General features: G+C 36.0%; 1 protein-coding gene across 1 annotated transcript; it reads left to right on the forward strand.

The window, feature by feature from the left end:
* The first annotated feature begins 3,039 nt into the window (after positions 1–3,039).
* RPL3P (ribosomal protein L3 plastid) lies at positions 3,040–12,415 on the forward strand. The gene is made up of 5 exons (XM_008792263.5): positions 3,040–3,626; positions 3,947–4,156; positions 9,386–9,490; positions 11,610–11,723; positions 11,841–12,415. Exons 1-5 carry the CDS (start codon positions 3,285–3,287, stop codon positions 12,012–12,014), a joined length of 945 nt encoding a protein of 314 aa, XP_008790485.1. The 5' UTR covers positions 3,040–3,284; the 3' UTR covers positions 12,015–12,415.
* The last annotated feature ends 8,014 nt before the right edge of the window (positions 12,416–20,429 follow it).

The following is a 20,429-nucleotide window of genomic DNA, read 5'->3' on the forward strand; positions in this document are numbered from 1 at the left end:
GCAAGATTGATTGAGCCACACCTACCTTCTTTTTACTTCATGTGTGAGACTACTCAAACAACAAGATCCACCCGCTCCAGTGCCTTCTTCCCATTTTCTCCTCCACCTGAGGGCATTGCTCCTCTATTTCGAGGACGCCTCAGGTTGGCGAGGTTGAGGGCCAAGGGCGCTGCGCCGGCGAGGCCAAGGCAATTGTGTTACGAGGGTACGGTGAGTGCCCTTCAATTCAGTGAGGCTGAGGGCTGATGGCACTGCGCTGGGATGGGCGAGGGCACCACACCTCTGTTCCTTTGCTATGGTGAGGCTGAGGGCTGGGGGCCGGAGGCACCATGCCTCTGCTACTCTGTTCCTCTGTTTGGACGAGGCCGAAGGGCACCTACCGACACCGGCGCCTTGGTCTGTCGAGTTCGATCCACCCACTGCCTCGCTAGCAAGCTTCAGAATGCTAACTGTTTGAGGTTAAGGGCTTCAGCCTCCCGTCGGTGAGCTATGACTGTCGTCGCCCAAGATCCTTCGCCGTACCGCCATTGCTACTTCCCCTTCTTCTTCGTGCCTAGGCCCTCCTCCCCAGTCCTTTTCCTCGATCCCCACCTCCTCCTTGGTCGATTCCTCTTCATCTATAGCCAAGGACCCACCTCCCACCGGCCTAGCTCCAGCCTCCCTCAATCCCCCACCTCCGTGGTTGTTCGTCTCGACCCGCCGACAAGGATTACATCGCCCACCGCACAACTTTCAAAGCACTCCATTTCATATTATTTATTTTTTGAGGCACAAATTTCAAAGTCTTGGTCCTCGATTATTGTTGAGTATACAAATTTCATATTATCTATTTTGTCCCTGCGTCAAAGAGTATACCTATTTTGTCTAACAAAGTGCGGAATTTTTTATCTGCTTTATTTTTTTCTGATTTTATTGGTCGTATTCTCATCCACAGAATATAAACTGCCGTTGTACTAATATATATATATATATATATATATATATATATATATATATATATATTTATTTATTTTTTTAAGTGATATTTTTGGACTATTTTTATTGAATATGATCTTTAAGATTGCTACTCTGCACATTTCTTATCCTAAGCATTGCATATGTAAGAAACAACCTAAACTTCTATCATTATAATCAAAACTTTTGAGAATAGTACTCTTAATTTCAAATTAACTCTCCTTTTTTAATAAATTTCTCCATTCCTTTATTTTCTTGTTTTGCCTTTTTTTTTTTGAAAATTGAATTATTCTCCATATTATCTAATGATCATGATTTGAGCAATATGTCAAAGGAATACTATATCTCCACATCATCTGATGGCTAGAATTTGCATATTATAAGAGATTGGAGCCATCATATCTTCTTCTCACGTGCATCCCATGCATGGTACCATCCATTGAATGATGTTACCATATCTTATATTCCAGAGTTTTAATATACACACACACACACTAGTGCGTGGTATATGTGTTGCATGTGGTCTATGAATTCTAGAGATGCAAGACATCCTGTAGAAAGATATAAATTTGGATTTCATGTCAACCAACCACAAGGAAGAATAATGAAAATAGAAACCAATGTTGGGAGCCTTGTGATAAAAGCGACTAAGGAGAGAGAAGAGTGTGGAGAGTCATGCAAAAGAGCAAAGAGGAATGGCATAAGGCAGTGTAGTCGTACTTTTATTTTTTATTTTTTTTGTTGAAACGGATGATTCATACCGTTCTACTACGGATATATCCAATAGAATCAGAAAACATCAAATTTCGGAGTACTCTCAGCAACTCCCCTTTTCCAACCTACAGAGTGCATGCGAAGTGATTGGCTATATATGAAGCTACTCAGTCCGTGGCTCCATTTGTCTTTTTGAAAATATGCTTGGCCTGGAAGACCACGCCACCACTCAATATAATCCGAATGTCCTGAAGCAAGAGATGACCCCCTCCAACGCCGTTAGTACCATCCTGATTACATCCAATCATAGTGGCCGTCTCTCTCTCAAGTATGATAGAGCTAGTCTGCAGCACTCGCCGAGCATGGCTCAGGCCGGCCCATTCAAGCGCAAAATAAGAAAACTGGAAAAGAAAGAACAAAATGAGAGTTGTGGCCAAGGGTAGATGCCTAATAACTTGGATCTTTAAGTTCAAATTATATATTAGAACATGGTTCAAGCTTGACACAATTGCATTCTAATGGAGCTTGATATGCTATTTCAAGCCGTGCTTATGCTAGACTTCACATAGATCAATTCACAGCTTTCCTCGAGATTATACGGTTCTAACTTGGAGAGTTAAAATATTCTCTTTATGTCCTATCCTATGCATTGCACTTACAATAAACTTTTGAGGCAGTACACCACGTATTTTCCTATTAAATCCCCTTTCCAGTAAACTCCCACTGTGGTCCAAAAAGGTTTTCTGTTAGCGGATTAAATACTTTGAAATATACTTTAGCTTCACTGTTCCAAACTAAACCACACTTATCTCGAGTCCAATAATACAATGAAATTTCTTCATTATTTTTTCCCTCCGGCTAAAATTGGATTGTTTTTCGCATCATCCTTTGATAATTAGGATTTGTGCAACATCATAGAGGATCCATAGGTCTTCATCTAATGGTTAGAAATCACTATAGCCATAGAAAATTTCAACCGTCCGATCTTTCTCTTACCATAACCTTTCCTATATCTCACATAAATTTTAGTATAAAAGAAAATGAAGAGAAGAGATATAACCCCATGGAAATTATAAAAATTTATTTAGGATCTGTTTAGATAATTTTGTACCGTCGAGCAGAATTCATGGAGAGCGGCAACGGTCGATGGGTAGTGGACTAGGAATCGGCTGGAGTCAGAAGAAGAAGCAGAAAGAAGAAGAAGAAGAAGAGTCTGTGGAGTTTTTTTTTTTTTTGTTTCTTCATGTGTTGGATGGGTTAGGGAGATCCAGTCAATTTGGGCCGGGCCAGGCCTCATATCCATTAATGCCGGTCCTATGGATTATCCAAAGCGGGCCTTAACATTTTTCTCTTCCATGTTAGTTCAAGAGTACTGGTAATTTAGATATTTCATGCAACAACGCAAGCAAGCATTTTGGCAGGCTGCAAAGCCACTAAACCCTACCGGCCGCCGTCGCCATTCCCTCCATACCTCACTTAAACCCTCCCTTCTTTCCTCCCCAACTTCTCTCTCTTCTTCCTCGTAAAAAAAGATTAGCCGCCTCCACCGCCATGCACTCTGCTTCCCTCGCCGCCCACCTCTCTCTCTCCCCCTGAGCTCTCCTCCGCGCGCCGCCATGTCCGCCGCCTCTAGAGGTCTCGTCGCCCGCCTCCGCTTCCTCTCTTCCGGCCCTCGGGTACCGTTTCCCCTCCACCGGAGCTTCAGCGTGGAGTCCCTCGTCGACGCCGGCGAGTATAGTCTCGCCGGCGGAGGCTGCGGCGATGGCCGGGTCATCGAGGCGAAGCCCGGGGTGATGGCCCCCAATTCGAGGAGGACCGGAGCCATCGCCGTCAAGTGCGGAATGACGGCACTGTGGGACAAGTGGGGCGCTAGGATTCCAATCACGGTCCTTTGGTTGGACGACAACACCGTCTCCCAGGTGAAGACTGTCGAGAAGGAGGGGATCTTTGCCTTGCAGGTACGATCCAACGGCACGAAAGATCTAGTCTTGATGGCCTTCTGTTTGGTGCTCTGAGGATTTTTATTTAGGGTTTTATAATTTTCTTTAGAGCTAGGACTTAGGATTCGAGGAGTTTGAGTTATACGTTCATTGATGATATTGGTGAGTCGTATTATTTAGTTTAAGTCATTTTTGGTTGTGATTGGGTTGCAATATGGGGGTAAATGTGGTCCTGAATGTAATAATATACCTTCTTTTGGAATTCCGAGTGATATTTTCTTTTGTGGTAGTTAGATTGGAGCAGGATTCTGAGTGATATTTTCTTTGGTGGTAGTTAGATTGGAGCAGGGCAAAAGAAGGAGAAACATTTGACGAAGCCTGAGGTGGGCCATTTCAGAGCTCAAGGAGTTCCTTTGAAGAGGAAGCTGAAGGAGTTTCCGGTAACAGAGGATGCTCTTCTTCCGGTTGGTACTTCCATCACAGTTCGCCATTTTGTTCCTGGTCAGTTTGTTGATGTCACAGGCATTACAAAGGGAAAAGGTTTTCAGGTACTTGCAGCTTTCTTTTTTTATTAAATAGATTCTCCTTTGTATTTAAACATTGTGTTTGAACTTTAAGCATTTTGTGCCATTTGTGCTACTTTGCTCTTCACATGAGCATTCGTTATTATTGACTGTAACATGCATTTTCTGTTGGGTTATACAATAAAGATTCATAGCTCTCATGTTCACTGTATGTATAAGTAAACGTATTTAAAAGGAATTTGATGTAAAAATTTATAGTGATTTTTCTTATTGAGAAACCTTGAACGAAGACCAACATACTTTGCGAGAGCTCTGCCCTGTTAATTATGAAAAACAAACCAACTGAGAGATTTATGTTATTGGATAATGTGGTGGAAGGACCTAGTTCATACATCCTTTGGAGCTATATCAAGTAAACATAAAAGGAGATTGTGATATAGAAGCAGGTAGAGATTTTCCTTGTTGGCGTGCCTTGAGTGAAAAGCAGTCACTTCAGAGTAATCTTCCATCCTTGTGGATTCTAAAAGCAAATTCCAGTGTACCATAATCACTTTTTTTAAACATTTTTTGTTTGGGGCTACTTTAGTATATTTTATGCCATTTACTACTTCACTGGAACTTTCCTGACATTTCTTTATTTTTAGAAGATATTTTATCCTATTAAATGCCTAAAAAATTACAAGTATGCCCCATGCAGTTGGTTAGTTAAAATTATTCTATTCTTTGACATCCAAGCTCAACATTTCTGTCTCACCAGATTCAATATTATGATGCTGACCTATCATTCATTACCATCATATTTGAAATCATCAGTTGATAAAATCTTTCTAAAATTATTCTTTTCAATCCTTGCAATTATTTAAAGGCCTTGTCTTGCAATGTCTAAACACACATCCAAATTCTTTTCTACCTAGTTGTTTGTAACCTTTGCATAGGACCTAAATGTCTGGGTTCAATTCATTGATCTCGTTCTTCATTGACAAAGCCCCTAATCCTCCTTTGCATAGGACCTAAATGTCTGGGTTCAATTCATTGATCTCGTTCTTCATTGACAAAGCCCCCTGATCTCGTTCTTCATTGACAAAGCCCCTAATCCAAGTTCATTGTGAGCTGTTTCCACTTCATTTCCTTTGGGTTTTATTTGCACAGGTCATCTTTAAAAGCTAACACTCAGAGATATGTATGCTGCCTTAATTTATGATAACTTTATCAAAATAGAGAAGTTTCACATTTTTCTGATCATCATATTTGTCAGAGTTTCCTTTAAATGTCAAAGGTATGTCAAAATCACATGACATTAGATGGTTGCATCATCATCTCATTCTCTTTGTTTTATTTCTACCAGGAGCATTTTAAGTTTTTCTTTCTGTTAAAGTCAGTATATCATGTTTATAACTTCAAAAAGTTTCCCATTCATTTATTTCAGAATGTTTGTGTTTTGTCTTCATATTAAATTATCATAATAGTTTGCATGTCTTTCTTTGAGATGATTTAAAAGAATATGAGAAATATATACTTTATGACTAATGTCTAAAAATATTTTAGTTGGTAGACGGTTAACTGTGTCCTGCTCGTCATGCAGGTGCTAGGCTTATATGCTGTTGGTAGTCCAGAGTTCAACGCAGCCAAAAGAAAATACAAAAATTGAAGAATATTAGATGAACAGTATAAAAATAGATACTATTCAAAGGATGAAACATAACATATGAATGGAGATGTGTGATAAGTCAGCAGGAAGTACCAATTTATCTACATCTAGTACTAACTAATGGCCAAGCTCATCTTTGCATGTTCAAACAGGAAAAAAGACATTAGATTTGGCGCTTAGGCATTCTTGTCTAAGGCAGCTATCTAGTCTAATTTTACAGCACTGTTTATGGGATGTGATTTATTCCCAAGAAATAGTAATCTTGGGTTAGTTGAGTTTTAGATGTTTGCTTTCTCCTCACCTTTGTAGTCAGCTTATTTACATAATTTCATTCTATATGGAGTATGTTTTAGACTATTATTGTCTTGTAAAGTTCTTTCTTAACTTTCATCTCATGTTCAAATTTCTAAGCCCCACTGTTATACCATTTTCATATTTAATTTTATTTGGTTCCTATCACCTTCATGATGAAATCGTTCTAGCCATTGATGGAAAATCATTTTTTAAATAAAAATTGAAATATTATAGTGTGTAAAAATAAGTACTTCCCATATAGAAAACGTAGAAAATATTTTCATGAAATTCCGAAATTATTTTTTAATTTTGAGTTTAAAGAATTTAACACTGGATCAAGTAGGGAACTTGAAGGACCTCTATTTCGGAAGATCCCTTGGAACAAAATTGACATTTTAGGTCCTTAAAGAATAGTGTTTTTCTTGTTTAATATATAAATAATCTAATAATCCATCTTTATTTTCGATATGCCTAGATTCTTGAAGATTGAATAGAAGTACATCATTAAGCATTTAGGATAAAGGTGTCCATGCAGAATGTAAGAAAGGGCTTATAATTATGTTTAAAGAATAGGATCAGGGAATAGTTGGACTACATCGATGGAGGATTGCATGATTGTTGCTTATTTCACTGTGATTATTTGATATAAGTATTGTTTCGATCAAGGCTCGCAATCTCGGTACTGGGTACCATATCGATATCTTATCGGTTTGGTACGATACAATACTATACAACTTTGTGCTGAGATAGCTTTCTAACTATTTTTCTTAATTTTCATCTCGGTACACGTCGATACGGACCAGTACGCACCTCGATACGTCTCGGTATGGGGTGACACGCTTTGGTATAGATGGTATGGAGTTTGTACCATCTTGAAGGTGTGTTTCGTATCGGTTTTCTTCAGGTATGGTATGGAGTGATACAATAGACTTTGGTTTTGATATTAGAGATGGACTTTGAATGGAGATACATTATGTATTAGTTTCTAAATCTTTCTTAAAACCAAAGAGAACGCAAACAAGAAGAACTAGGTATAATTTTTAATATTTGCAAGTAGTTGATTCTATTACTTGTTTATTGATATGATGTTGATGTTCTGTGGACAACAATTTGTAGAAATTGGTGCTATTGCATCATGTCGCTTTTGTTCTGAAGTTCGCTTTAATAATGGTAAGCTATAGCTATAGATTGACATGTAAAATTCGAAAGGAGTACAAGGTCAAGAAACAAAATAGGTTATTTTGTGTATGAGCTGGTTAGATATTGGGAATGGAACAGGGGGGCCCAATATCAAACGATTGATGTATCCGAGTTATTAGTAAAAACTTTTTTTCTTTGAGGAGTTTATGTTGTTAATCTAGTTTTGATGACTCTATTGTGACAAACTTTGAAGTGTTTTGCTTGGTGTTCTCGAGTCTCAGAATAATTAATTGCGAACTTCAAATTGAGAGAAACTTTGTTTGGAATAGTCATATTTTCCTTGCAAGTCAATATATAGATTTTCAAAGCTACAAAGGAAAGGGATATTTGAAAATTTAAGAGCTTAAATCTATTGTAATAAGCGATGAAGTAGAGGGTTCAAGGATGAAGAAGAGATTGTTTAAAGATGACTTAATTTTCATGATTTTTTGCTCAAGAAGAGGGTCTCAACTAAGGTTCGCCATCTCAGTACTGGCATCTCCCGTCTCAGTACTGGCATCTTAATACTAGACTGCATACCAATACCATCTCAATACCGTCCTAGTACGGCATAAGACGACGAGGCATATTGAGTGTCGGTATGGTACATGACTGCATATTAGTTCGGTACCATTACGGTACGGTACTTGAATTATTTTGGTTAGGACATGTAGTCTTAATTGTGCTTGTATTGTGCATGACTGTATAGTTTTTATAAAGTTAAGAAACAGTAATTATTTTGTAAGGATTGAATTGAAAAGACATTTGATTTTGTTGCTGCATGATGAAATTTCCCCTATTTAACTTAGTTAGCCTTAACAATTGATCTAAAATAGGGAGATTTCTACTAGGCATGCAGTCATGCTTTTGGGTTAAATTTATGCCCTTAGGTGATTCTTGGAACTTGCTAATGGAGTGGATAAAGACATTGCAAAAATGACTACTTTCGAGCATGCACCTCTAGGTAAACTTTTGCAAACTTTTATTTGCAAAAGACCTAATAAATGCTGCCTACTAATTTGAATGATTAAACTACATTTTTGTAAAATCGTGAATATATTTTACTCGACTATTCATTTAATACATTTTTTAGTGTTTGGGATGCAACAACTATGCCGATAAACTACAAGTATAGATAACAATTTTAAAAACATAACTATATACCAAAATAGATAAATGGATTTCTGATAGAAATAAGCAATATCAGAGAGAGGAGGGTGGGAGGGAGGGAGAGGTACTGCAGTTCCTTGGTACATTTTAAGGGCACATGAGTGCATAAGTTACTTTAGTATCAGTATTTTGGAAAAATTATTTTTGCTTAAGCTTAAATTGTAGCACGGATTGATTTTTGCACTCGATAGGGATGAGCAACATTGAATAACTTTGGATGGAAGTGTTATGGCTGTTTAGTCATGAGCATAGTAATTGTTTAGACAGTGCTGCAAAATGAATACCAGTATCTGACTAAAATTATAGAGATAAGATGGAAAGATGTTGGACTATGGGCAATGCTGGAACATTTGGACCTTGAACTAAAGCATTCTCTATCTGTCCCTTATAAGGTATCTTCCTTAGAGCTCATGTTCTAGAATTTAGTAGAATGCTGTTTTTGGCTATTTTTCTTCTCATGTGGATCATATATGGTTATGTTCAAGACAAAGATTATCTGCAAATCAATTATAATTTCCAGGATATACAGAAAAGTTATAAGCAGTCCATTCACCTGTAATTGCCATTGTTTGCTCATTTTTTCCCTTAAGACTGCTTATCTATCTATTGCTCTTCTCTAATCAATGAAACATACATAAATTATGACATGAGATCTTACTATTTATATTGCCCACTGCTACTTTGATCTATATAATATGCATGTTATCTATATAATATGTTTGTAAGTGTTGGCTGGTTGATAGGATCTTCCCTGCATAAATTCTGGAGGGCTGGATGCTCTTTCTGAATATAATTAATTTTAATCATGAAATTATTTTTATCATGAAATGATCCAGTTCTTGCTTTGCATTCTTCTTCTTCCTTCTCTTCATTTTTGATCTGTCTGGCAGTAAGGGACCAGGCCAATGATATATCTCTTTTGCTAATTGGTATACTATTTTTTCTCTCTCTCCAAACAATAGGGTGGGATGAAAAGGTGGGGTTTTTCTGGAATGCCTGCATCACATGGTGCATCATTATCACATCGAAGTATTGGCTCTACAGGTCAAAGAGATGCTCCTGGAAAGGTATTTATTCATATTCACATGATTTCCATGTTGGCACAATATCACACATTTTTTCCTTCAATTAAATGCGAACACTGTTAAATATTTGTTTATTTATCAGTCACTATATACTGATATAATTAGGCAGACTCAGCTATTCATTTGAGTCTTTATGCACAGCAATTTTAATTCTCAGCAGTGAAATAGTACAAGAAGGTTCTGCTTTGGACTTTCAGAAATGATTTTCCAAATTGATAAATGCATCCAGAGATGTTACTTGATGTTAAGTTGTCAAATATAGTTTAGGTTGAAGTATGTATTCAAGTTATGTGTGAACCTAGCAAAAAATTAAATTAAATGTGAAGCTTCATAAAAGTGCTCCAAATATAAAGATAATTACTCCAAAATTAGACTTGCTCTTTGGAGCTTTAAATCCTAGACATGTTCTTAGTTGAACTTGTTTGTGCATTTTCTTAGAGCCAAGATTGAGGTATTCCGTATCCGAACTGTGGTAGCTTGGCATTGTTATTTTATTACTGTGCTGTGTGCCGTGTTGAACCGGTGGCTTGCAAGTAGACCTATTCACGAGCCTGGCGGCACGCTTGGCTTGCTCAAGCTCGAAGCCTTTTGGACATGGATGGGCAAAAGTTTTAGACTCGGTGGGCTAGGTTGAGCCTGGAAAGTAAGTTTGTTTTACTAAACGGGTCAGGATCAGGCTTGAGCTTGGAGATCAAAGCTTGGACCGAGCCTGGCCTAGCCTGAAATTCTTTAATACTAGGTTTTAGCCCGGTCTGAGCATGGCCCTGCTTGAATTTTTTTTATAGTAGGTTTCATGATTAAGTCATAGGTTTTGTTGATATGCAAACTTAATGGGAGAAGATCTAGAATCTTAGAGTACTTGTTATCGAATTTTGAAATTTCTATTAAAAATATTTATTTATTTATATTTAGCATTTTAAGCATTTTTTATGAATTGGAAAAAATGTTCGGGAAGGCTGAGGCTTAGCTTGAAGCTTGAAGCCCGAAGTTCAAGTAAGGGTTGGGCTTGGGTTTTGAAAGTAGGCTTGGAGGTCTGGCTATGCTTGGGTCTAAATAAATTGTGTTAATATTTGCAAAAAGCCTGGGCCGGCCTATGTACAGGTCTACATGCAAGCAATGGTAACAAGCTAGTATGACATGCCAGTGAGGCACTAGTATGGTATGTTCTATACTGTACTTAATGTGCATGACCGGTGCTCTTATCCATGCTTAGAGCTATGCACATAAGTATTAGCACATTTTTTAAAGGGGGTGAGTGCTATCCTGGAATGTTGTATGTGAAGCCCCAAATAGTATTGAAAGTATCTTAAAGATTTTATCTTTCACTGCTTCAGGGCGCTGTAGTCTTTATTATTTGATGAGTCAGATGGAGGAGCTATGCAAGTAAACATTAGCACATTTTTCAAATGGTGTATGAGCACTATTCTGGAAGGTTGTAAGTGAAGTACCAAATGGTGTAGAAAATATCTTAAAAATTTTTATATGTGACTGCTTCAAGGTGTTGTAGGCATTATTACTTGATAGGTGAGATAGGAATACCACTTATGCATCTTTCTGTGCCCAACTTGATTATTCATATTCCGTTAACTGTATCAAAGTCTGAAAAGGTAATCACATGGTGGTAGTTTTGGCTGAGCCTGATTCTCATTCCCTGATATTCTAATTAGTAGATACGTGGAACTTGACATTGCACTGTGAAAGGTGACTGCGTTACCATTTATCTGTGGTTAGGGTCTTTTTAGATGAAGGAATCACTCTTTTCATTAGACCTCATCATTGAAAATCAATCTTGATTATGTAAAACCTTATTGTGCAACATCAATTCATATTTTTCAGTGTATTTATGATACACTTCAGTTCATCTGTTACCATTATTTTGATGCTTTTTTCTTTCACTTAAAATGTGGGAGATATTCGCCCATCTTTTGATGGCTATGCTCTGAGTTCTCTTTTAGAAACCTGCTATTATAAATTGGAATTGGCTTTTATACCATGAAATGTTGATTTAGAATAAATTGCCTGAGTTTTCTATTAAGCATGCTTAGTTCACAACCTGTGATAGGAAGTTGGGAAAACAACTTACTTTATGATGCTTAACTAGGTTTTTAAAGGGAAGAAAATGCCTGGGCATATGGGTGACAAGCAATGCACGGTGAAAAATGTATGGGTCTACAAAATTGATCCTGCAAGAAATTTAATGTGGGTAAAAGGCCAGGTATGATCTCCAGTATGGTAACTGTCTGCTCGTCAGGTCAATTATCCAAGTTTAGGAGGTTGATGTCATTTTGTCAGAGCCTATCCAGAATGACTATTTACCTTTTTGATTTTGCAGGTCCCAGGCGCTGAAGGGAATTTTGTTTTTATTAAAGATGCAGTATACAAGAAGCCGGACGTCTCCCTGCTACCATTTCCAACCCATTTTGCTCCAGAAGGCGAGGAAACATCAGACTTGGAACCGCTAGTGGCTGATCTTGGCGATGTTGATCCTTTCATGGCAGCAGATTAACTGGCAGTTCAAAGGATTCAGGATTTTGCATGTTGTTGATTATTTACTTTGGAGTTCTGATGAGTTTTTATTTCTTTTCATTCCAAATATCGTGCCATTGTTTGATAATGAAAATTTTGATAGCAATCCCTTCACTGAAGTTCATCAATCATGACAGATTTTTGTTGGTCACTCGTCAGCAAATAGATTGGTGGCAACTTGGCATTTTCCTTGGGCAGTCATGCACTATAACAACAAAGCTACCAATCCTGCTGTTCCCTACAGTCTTATTGTAACCAAAAGGAAAATAAGCAATAAGTTTTCCTCTGTAACTTGACAGCCTCTGGTGAACATTGCATGAAAATTCTGTTGCTTGACTTTTTAATGGATTAATGTTGGATAACCTTCTATTTTTGTCTTAACCTTTTCCCCCTTTTTCACCAGTGATACTTGAATGAGTTGCTTGTTCTTTGTTCATTTATTCATTTCTTGCTAGGTAAAAGGGTGCTTAAGCCTGCACTTGAATTTTAAGATTTAAAAGCCATCTGATAGAGAAAATATGTAAAGCCATTCATGAGTTTCCACTTGCCTTATGGATCTTTGGCCTATATATTTCTAGGCTTGCTCCAAATTTTGGCCACTAATTTTTGTCAGAACCATATGGGTATAGGATTTATTTGGTCCATGAATTTTATGAACCATGAATGTTTGAATTGATTATTTCGTACCTAAAACATGTAAGTCCAGGCAGTTTGATAATCCTAATAATTGTAAGTTTCCATCTTATTGGGTTTAGTTACCAAACTTTTTGTGGCATTGGGATTTAAGGAATCTTCCCATGTATTTAGGGTAAATATTCTGTAAATTTAGAACTTGGAGAATAAATGTGCTGTGTTGTCTCTAATTGAGTCTAATTGTGCCGTATTTGGACACTTATGGGTTTCAAACGGAAGTTTCTCATGAGACATTTGATTTTTGGCCCTTGATTTAGGGTTAGAATATCCATCGTGTGGTAAATATTTCTTAAATAATTGATCTTGGATAGCATTATAGCCATTCCATAGGAAAGATGTTTCCTCTGCCCTGAGTATATATGGGCTTGATTCTCCCTTAAATAAAGGAGTTGATGGAGAATTCTTGAGGCTCATATTTTCTCTCGGAGAAGACCTAGGAGAACCACATTGGATAACTTTATTCTTTGATGAGTTCTCTCTTTTTAGCACCATCTCCCTATCAAAGAATTTAAGAATTAAGTAAGATAATATCAATTGCTATTTAACAAATATTGTTTAGCCATAAGAGTCTCTACATCTATTTGCAGAAAACTTTGGCTTCCTTGCAATTAGTTCTGAGAAGAAATTGTTGGTTTAACAAATTCTCTGGAATTTTTGAAATAACTTTGACTATTGCCAGATTGTGGGGTAATTTTTCTAGGTACCATCGCGGACTCCATTAGTAAATTTTACTAATTGTTCTTTTGAATTATCCAGATAACTTGCTTTAGGATTCCTTGATATCCGTAATGAGTTAGATTTGTTTCAAAAATTTTAAATGTATTTTGGTGAACAGTATTAATTAAGACTTGGTGAATGTTTAACCTCGTCTTTATTTTCTTTTATCGTCTCACTATATTTACTTGAGATTGAGTTGGAGCATTTTTTTTAGTTGCTTGGTCAATATTTTTCTGTCCTTAATAAGAGATTTATAAGTACTAGAAACATACCTAACACATCCCTAGAATCTTTGCAATTATTTTTTTGTTTTTTGTTTCGGCAGAAAATTTGTTGGCAAGTTGAATAAGTCAGTTACTGGAGAAATTTGATAATAATTTATTTGAAATCCTATAAATTTTCAATTTGAATGGTTTCTTTTTTTTAGTAGAAAGAAATACTTCATTTTTAAAGTAATGTTAGAAATATATTCAAGTGTTCCCAATATTGATCAATTTTTTTGAAAAGATTAAAACATCATTGATGTAAACTATTATAAAATCAGTATAAAAAAGAAAAAAAATCATTCACAATTTTCTAAAATCTGAAAGGCACAGTTTTAATTCATTGATGTGAACTAATATAAACTAGTGTTAGCAAGTTGAATAACTCAGTTATTGGAGAAATTTGATAATAGTTTATTTCAAATCTCAGAATTTTTCAATTTGAAATAGTTTCTCTTTTTTTATAGCAAAAAAAACTACTCCATTTTTAAAGTAATGTTAGAAATATATTCAACCGTTCCCAATATTGATCAATATTTTTTGAAAAGATTAAAACATTGTTGTTGTAAACTATTATAAAATCAGTATAAAAAAAAATCATTCATAATGTTTGAATGGTGTAGTAGAGACAATTTTATACCTATCTTCTTCTTTTATTTGGATTTGCTAAAAACCAGATATCGCATCAAATTTTGAATAAATTCTTGCTCCTTGAATTATTTTTTATTAAATCCTGCTTATTAGGAATTGGATATTTTATCAATTGTCAGACTTTTTTTCATGCATTATAATTAATGACTAGTCTTAGTGCCCTTCTTTTTTTTTTTCAGCGATTTTTTCAACATAGACAGCTACACAACTCCAATAAGAGAGTCTTTTCCCACTTCAATTTTTATTTAATAAAGTTTTGATTTCTTCTTAACATATTTCTAATATTTTTTATTCATCTAAATTGGCTTAGACTTAGTTGGAATTTTTTTGTTCATCAAACTATTTGTTTTGGGCAAACTTAGAACCCTCCTTCGATTTTATAGTGAATCTCACCATACCATGTTTGCTTGATAAATCTTTCAATTTGGTTTATGAATTAAGAAGTTTCTTCTATCCTTTCAGTAGTTTTTTCAATAAATTCTTCTTTAGTATCTTCAAATTTTTCTTATTTCTTTTCAATCTTTTTAGGATTCTTTTAATTCTAGCTACTTGTTTCAACCATGTTAACATACTTTATAAGTTGTTGCCTTTTTCTAGGTCCTTTAAATTGCAAATCATGTCTATAATGAATTGTTATTCAGACAACAAGACTAAGACTTCTTTGTCACTAGAGTCATTTATGTAGAATTCTCTCCATACTAGGAACATCCATTATTAGTGGAACACTTAGCTTTATTATTGCTACTATTAGAATTTACTTTTAGACTATTTACAAGTTAAAGTTTTGCTTATAATTCTTGGATTTTGTTTTTTGATGCCTTTTTACAAACATTTCTCTTCTTACATTTCTAGCAAGTAGGGTTTTTTTCTGATTTTTAAGGTTTTATTTTATATACATCCTTTTCTTTTTAGGATTTTTTAAATTCATCTTCTCATAATCTCTACTCTCTAAAGTTGAAATCCAAATTGATAATAGAAATCTCCAATTCTTTTTCCCTGTAACATTTTTTGCCTTTTTGAATGATCTCTTATTTTTAGGCCATCACATAACTAAGCACCTACAATCTAAACTTTTTATGCCAGTCTGTCTATTGTCTAATTGGCACTAGTATATGCTTTTGTCCCCTTCATTTAATGAGTGTGCCCTAACTTTTTCAATAAAAAGTGGTGGAAGTCTGGAAAATAGAGCTTTTGTTTCGAGAATTCCTAACCAGAATCTGAAAGCTAATAGAATTTAGATAAAAATGATGTATGCTATTATATGCTAAAAGCATCAGTTGAATTATTAGGTAAAAAATTTGCATTAGGATCTCTTTTAATAGAATTAAGAATTTCTTGTTTATGTTATTCAATTAAATAATTATTCGACAAATCTTTTAATTGTCCTAAAAACCTAAAGGTTATCATTAATGCTACTTGTGTTGCAGAGTTTCCTTGATCTTGGCATGCATTGCATACAAAATTAATTTCTTGACACACAGTAAATATTTGATATTAAGTACAACCATCTAAATTGTATTTGACGAAGGATTTTCCATCAAATTAAACTACGGTAGGAATATCTGCTATTCCTTAAATAATAAACCAGCATTTTATGGTCTAGGATAACAGCTTTTAATTTTCGAAGTTTGAACAACTGATCTATATAAATAGTTTTTATTATTCATCTTTTTTATTAATTTTAGAGTCTATTATTCATTTTATTTCATATTCTTCATATATGTTATTTATACTTTTTTTGTATGAACTAAAATTTGGAAACTAATTTTTTTACAGGTTCATTAGAACATGGTTTTTTTAATTGTTTTTAGACCAGTCCCATGGGCAACAATCATAGGAGAACTTCCTTAGAAGATATGTATTTCTTACTGCTTGATGGGATATTAACACACCTTTTACTTGAGGTGACCTCTGAATAATTTCATTTTTTAGATCCAATTTTTCCGTCTTCATTTTCTTCATTCTTTTCTTGTAATAGAATGTTTCTATTCTTTTAGTCTCTTTTCCCTATAGTTTGAAGAGGTGTTTGACTTTAACTCTTTCTTCTAAGCTTTCAGATGATGATAGTATTATTAATGGATTTGCTTTTAAAGTTTCTTCAAATTGTATAAGTTCAAATGGTGAATAAATAGATTCAACCTCTACATCCTTAGCTGTCTTCTAGGTGTTAAAGGGCCTATTCATTGCCATAAGTTGATTTTCCTCAGGCAACTATTAAAGCATCGATCTAATTATTTTTAGAAATAATTCTCATACCACTTAAAGAAGGGTATATTTCTTTCTTCACTTTTCATTTGATTTTACCATAATCCTCATAAGTGAGTTCTTTTCTCATTGGAGGCTTCAAGAAATTACTTTTTGTTTTTATAAGAATCACCGCTTTGTTTTCTTCATAATTAAAGTCTTCTATAAGAATTCTTTATCAATTTCAAATTCTTCTTCTAATTGTATAATATTTATTTCAAAAGTTGTATATATGTAGATCCATAAATAGCATAGGCAATATTTGTAGGCCTCTTCTGATTTTTCTCTTTTTTGTTTGAGGCATAGATGATGTAGAGAACAAAACTGAGTGAGATTTTAGATATATTTTTCTATTAGAAGAGAAACAAATTTTAACATATTCTTTTGAGCTTTCTACAACCTTAGTTTCTAGGCAAGATTGGGTTGAATAACTTGAGACAAAGTTCAACTTTTTAGGAATGGTTATCTAGTCCTACTTTGAGTTATTTTGATGTGATAAAATTGTTTTTTAGGTTCGCTAGGAAGAGTGTAGTAAAGCCTTTTGGTGTATACATACATAGGTGTGTGTATATATTAAAAATAAATAGATTTTAATGCTTAGATCATAGCAAAATATGGTCTCACATTATATTTATCATTTATCCTTATGTCCACTTAATGCATAGGTTGGAGACAACCAAAATATATGATTTATGATTTTTGAATATTTTAATGATATAAACTATGCAAAAGTATGGATCTTTAATTTGAATATTTTATTATTAATTTTGGAGTTAAAAAGAGTAGAAGTTCTCTCTTGAGAGGAGCCAGAAACAAAATCCATCTCTTTTGAGGATGGATTGTGCCCATCTTAGGAGGAGAAGGCATCTATTCTTCTATAGTCCAAAATCAACAATCAAATATTCAAATCAAAAATCAACATCATTGAATTCAATATATATCACTAAAATCCTGGTTTCTAACATAAACATCAAGTAGAAAAAAAATAGATGGTTTCCATTGTATTGCCATCCTAAAGTACTTGATAAAATATTTATCCTAAAGTACTTGATAGAATATTCTAATTAAAAATCCATCTTATTAATTATTATCTAGATATGCTAAAACATGTAGAAATTAAAAATCGCTTAGTTCAAAGCGAAACCCTATCTTATATAATTTTAAACATACATTTCTGCATTTAGTCAAAAAATCGATTAAAGACCATCAAAACATATGATTTTTGATCTTGAAGTACTTTAAAAGTATAGATTTTTAATTTGGATATTCAATTATTAATTTTCAACCTGAGAAGAGTAGATGCCCCATCCTCTTCAGAAAAATCCATTTCTCCATATGTATGTGCCTCTGTTTATTTACGTGAGAGACACACTGTTATCCAATGAGGGTTGTGAGCCAGAGCCAAGCCTGAAACATTATGATATATCCTCAAATAGATGTTGATAACAATGATATTCTTGACCGAAAGAACTCAAACACTACTGCAAACCAAACTCCTCTACAGCTCCCAACCTGACAACCGTCAGCGAGACATTAGACAAGGCTTCGCAGGTATGTTAAAAAAGGTGGTGTTGTTTTGGTGCGATGAATGAGGCTGATCCTTGAAATGATGCAGAACCTCAAAAGTAAAAAATCTAGTAGGTTCATAAGACATCACAATATGCATCAAGTGCTTTAAACTACAACGTATTGACTGACTGCATTACAGCTTCAATGTTGGTGGGAATCAATCAGTATTTCCAGTTACTGTGGCATTCTGCAGACAGGATCACTTCCCTTCCTTGTTTTTAAAAAAATTTATTCTTTGCAGCTTCTGACATAAGGTGTGGAGATGTCAAACAGGCAAATGCTGCCTTGGACAACAGAGAACAAAAGCAGCTGAAACCCAACTCCTCTTACAGATGCTCCACATTTCCCTTGTCTTAAGAAAGCTGCAAAGCTTCAATTTTCATGCATTCTGGGAGGCGTCCCTTCTGTTACCTTCATTTCGTTGTAGCAACAATGGAAGAAAGCTGTTGCAGACCAAGTAGCAGCGAGATATGAATTAGAATAATCGGAACATATTGACATGTTTCTATGTTTCAAAACTTCCAACAACAAATTAGGATATAGTGAAATGTTTCGCCTTTTTGTCCACTGACTTGCTCTACTTCTTCATGTGTAATGTTCGGGCCCAATAAAAACCGGGCCCAATGCTTTTAGGGCCCAGTTGGAGAGTATTTGGGCCAGATGGTTGGTGGGCCATACTGGCCCATGGAGGGCTGCCATCTTCCGCCTAAGGGCTGAAAGGATAGGACCCCAACTGGCCATCAGAGAGAAGGTCTTAACCATGCAAAACGGGAGCCCACCACCTCTTCACTCTCGGGTAATGGAGGGCTGAGCTGGCCTGAGGAGGGGGGGCAGCTGGTGGCTCCCGGAGCAAGGGTGAAGGAGAGGATGCCACCTCTCCAAGGGGTCAAATCCTAATCCATACTATATAAACCCTTAAGCTTGCTAACCCATTGTTACTATACCCTCTTAGCCTCTAACCCTCTGGAATACTGCACCAGAGAGCCAGACCTTGGAGCTTGTTGCCCAAAAAGACAACCCAAGAGAGGGGGGGGGGGGGGGGGGTGAATTAGGTTTTAAGTAATTATTGCAAATAAAAACTTAATGAGTAACTAATTAAACCTTATTTCAAGTGGATTAATTAGTTTACTATATGCAGTGAATGAAGGGAATGGAAGAGACAATGAAACAATCATAAACACAAGAGATTTTATAGTGGTTCGGAGCTAACCTTTGCTCCTACGTCCACTCCCCAAGCTTCACTTGGGAGTTCACTATAATCCCTCGGATTACAGCCGGTTGTTTTACAAGCTCACAACCCAACTTGTTGTTTTACGAGATCACAACGAACTCGGTCGGTTTTCACAGGCTCACCGACTAGAACCACCCGATTGTTTTTCCGGGATCACAATCGAACCCTTACACGTTGGTTTTACCCTCGGCTCACCAACCAACCTTAACACCCTTGATTCAATCCCCTAATTGAATCAAGTAAGAAAAGCAGTTTGAAAAGAGTACAAGGATAGTTTCTTGAAAAGCAAATATAAACAATATGAATAAAGAAGAGTTAGAAGCCCTCAAATAGATTTTTGGATGTGAAGTAAGGGGCTTCTCGAACTCTGCAACTCCTCTTGAGTGTGCTGAAGATTTGCTATCAAAAGGGGAGCCTCGAATGCGAGGAAGACGTTTGGAGGATGGACTTCAATGCAGTTCTTCCTTCTTTCTCTTGTATTTACTCTTGAGTGGCTTTGGTAGGTGGAAATCCCTTTTGCTTTGAGTGGAGTCTCTCTCTTGATGTCTATTACTGTTCACTCTGGCTATTTAAGCAATCCCCATCGAAAACTAGCCGTTAGACACACTTTTAGAGCCGTTCTGCACAATCTGCAACTCCTGACACAGTGTCCGTTGGGATCGGAGTCGACTCGCTCGATCTGGAGTCGACTCGGCTGTTGCTGGAGTCGACTCATGCTTTACTGGAGACGACTCGCCCACTGTTCAAAATTTGAAATAAAGTGCTGTCCCGTTCTGGAGCCGACTCGGCCAAACTTGGAGTCGACTCGCCAATATCCGGTGATGACTCTGCTTTCTGGAGACGACTCATTTTCAGGAATCCAAAGGTCTTTCTTTCGGGTTTACTTCCTCGAGTCGACTCGGATTCTCTTGAAGTCGACTCGGCTCTCAGAGCCTGAAAAACTTGTCTTCTGTCTTTGGAGTTGAACTGCCTCGGAGTCGACTCGGACTTTGCTGGAGTCGACTCGGCTCTCAGAGACCGAAAAACT

The sequence above is a fragment of the Phoenix dactylifera genome, chromosome 2 (assembly GCF_051530095.1).
Source record: "Phoenix dactylifera cultivar Ajwa chromosome 2, Ajwa_hap1_PhDact_Kaust_v1.1, whole genome shotgun sequence".
NCBI lineage: Eukaryota > Viridiplantae > Streptophyta > Magnoliopsida > Arecales > Arecaceae > Phoenix > Phoenix dactylifera.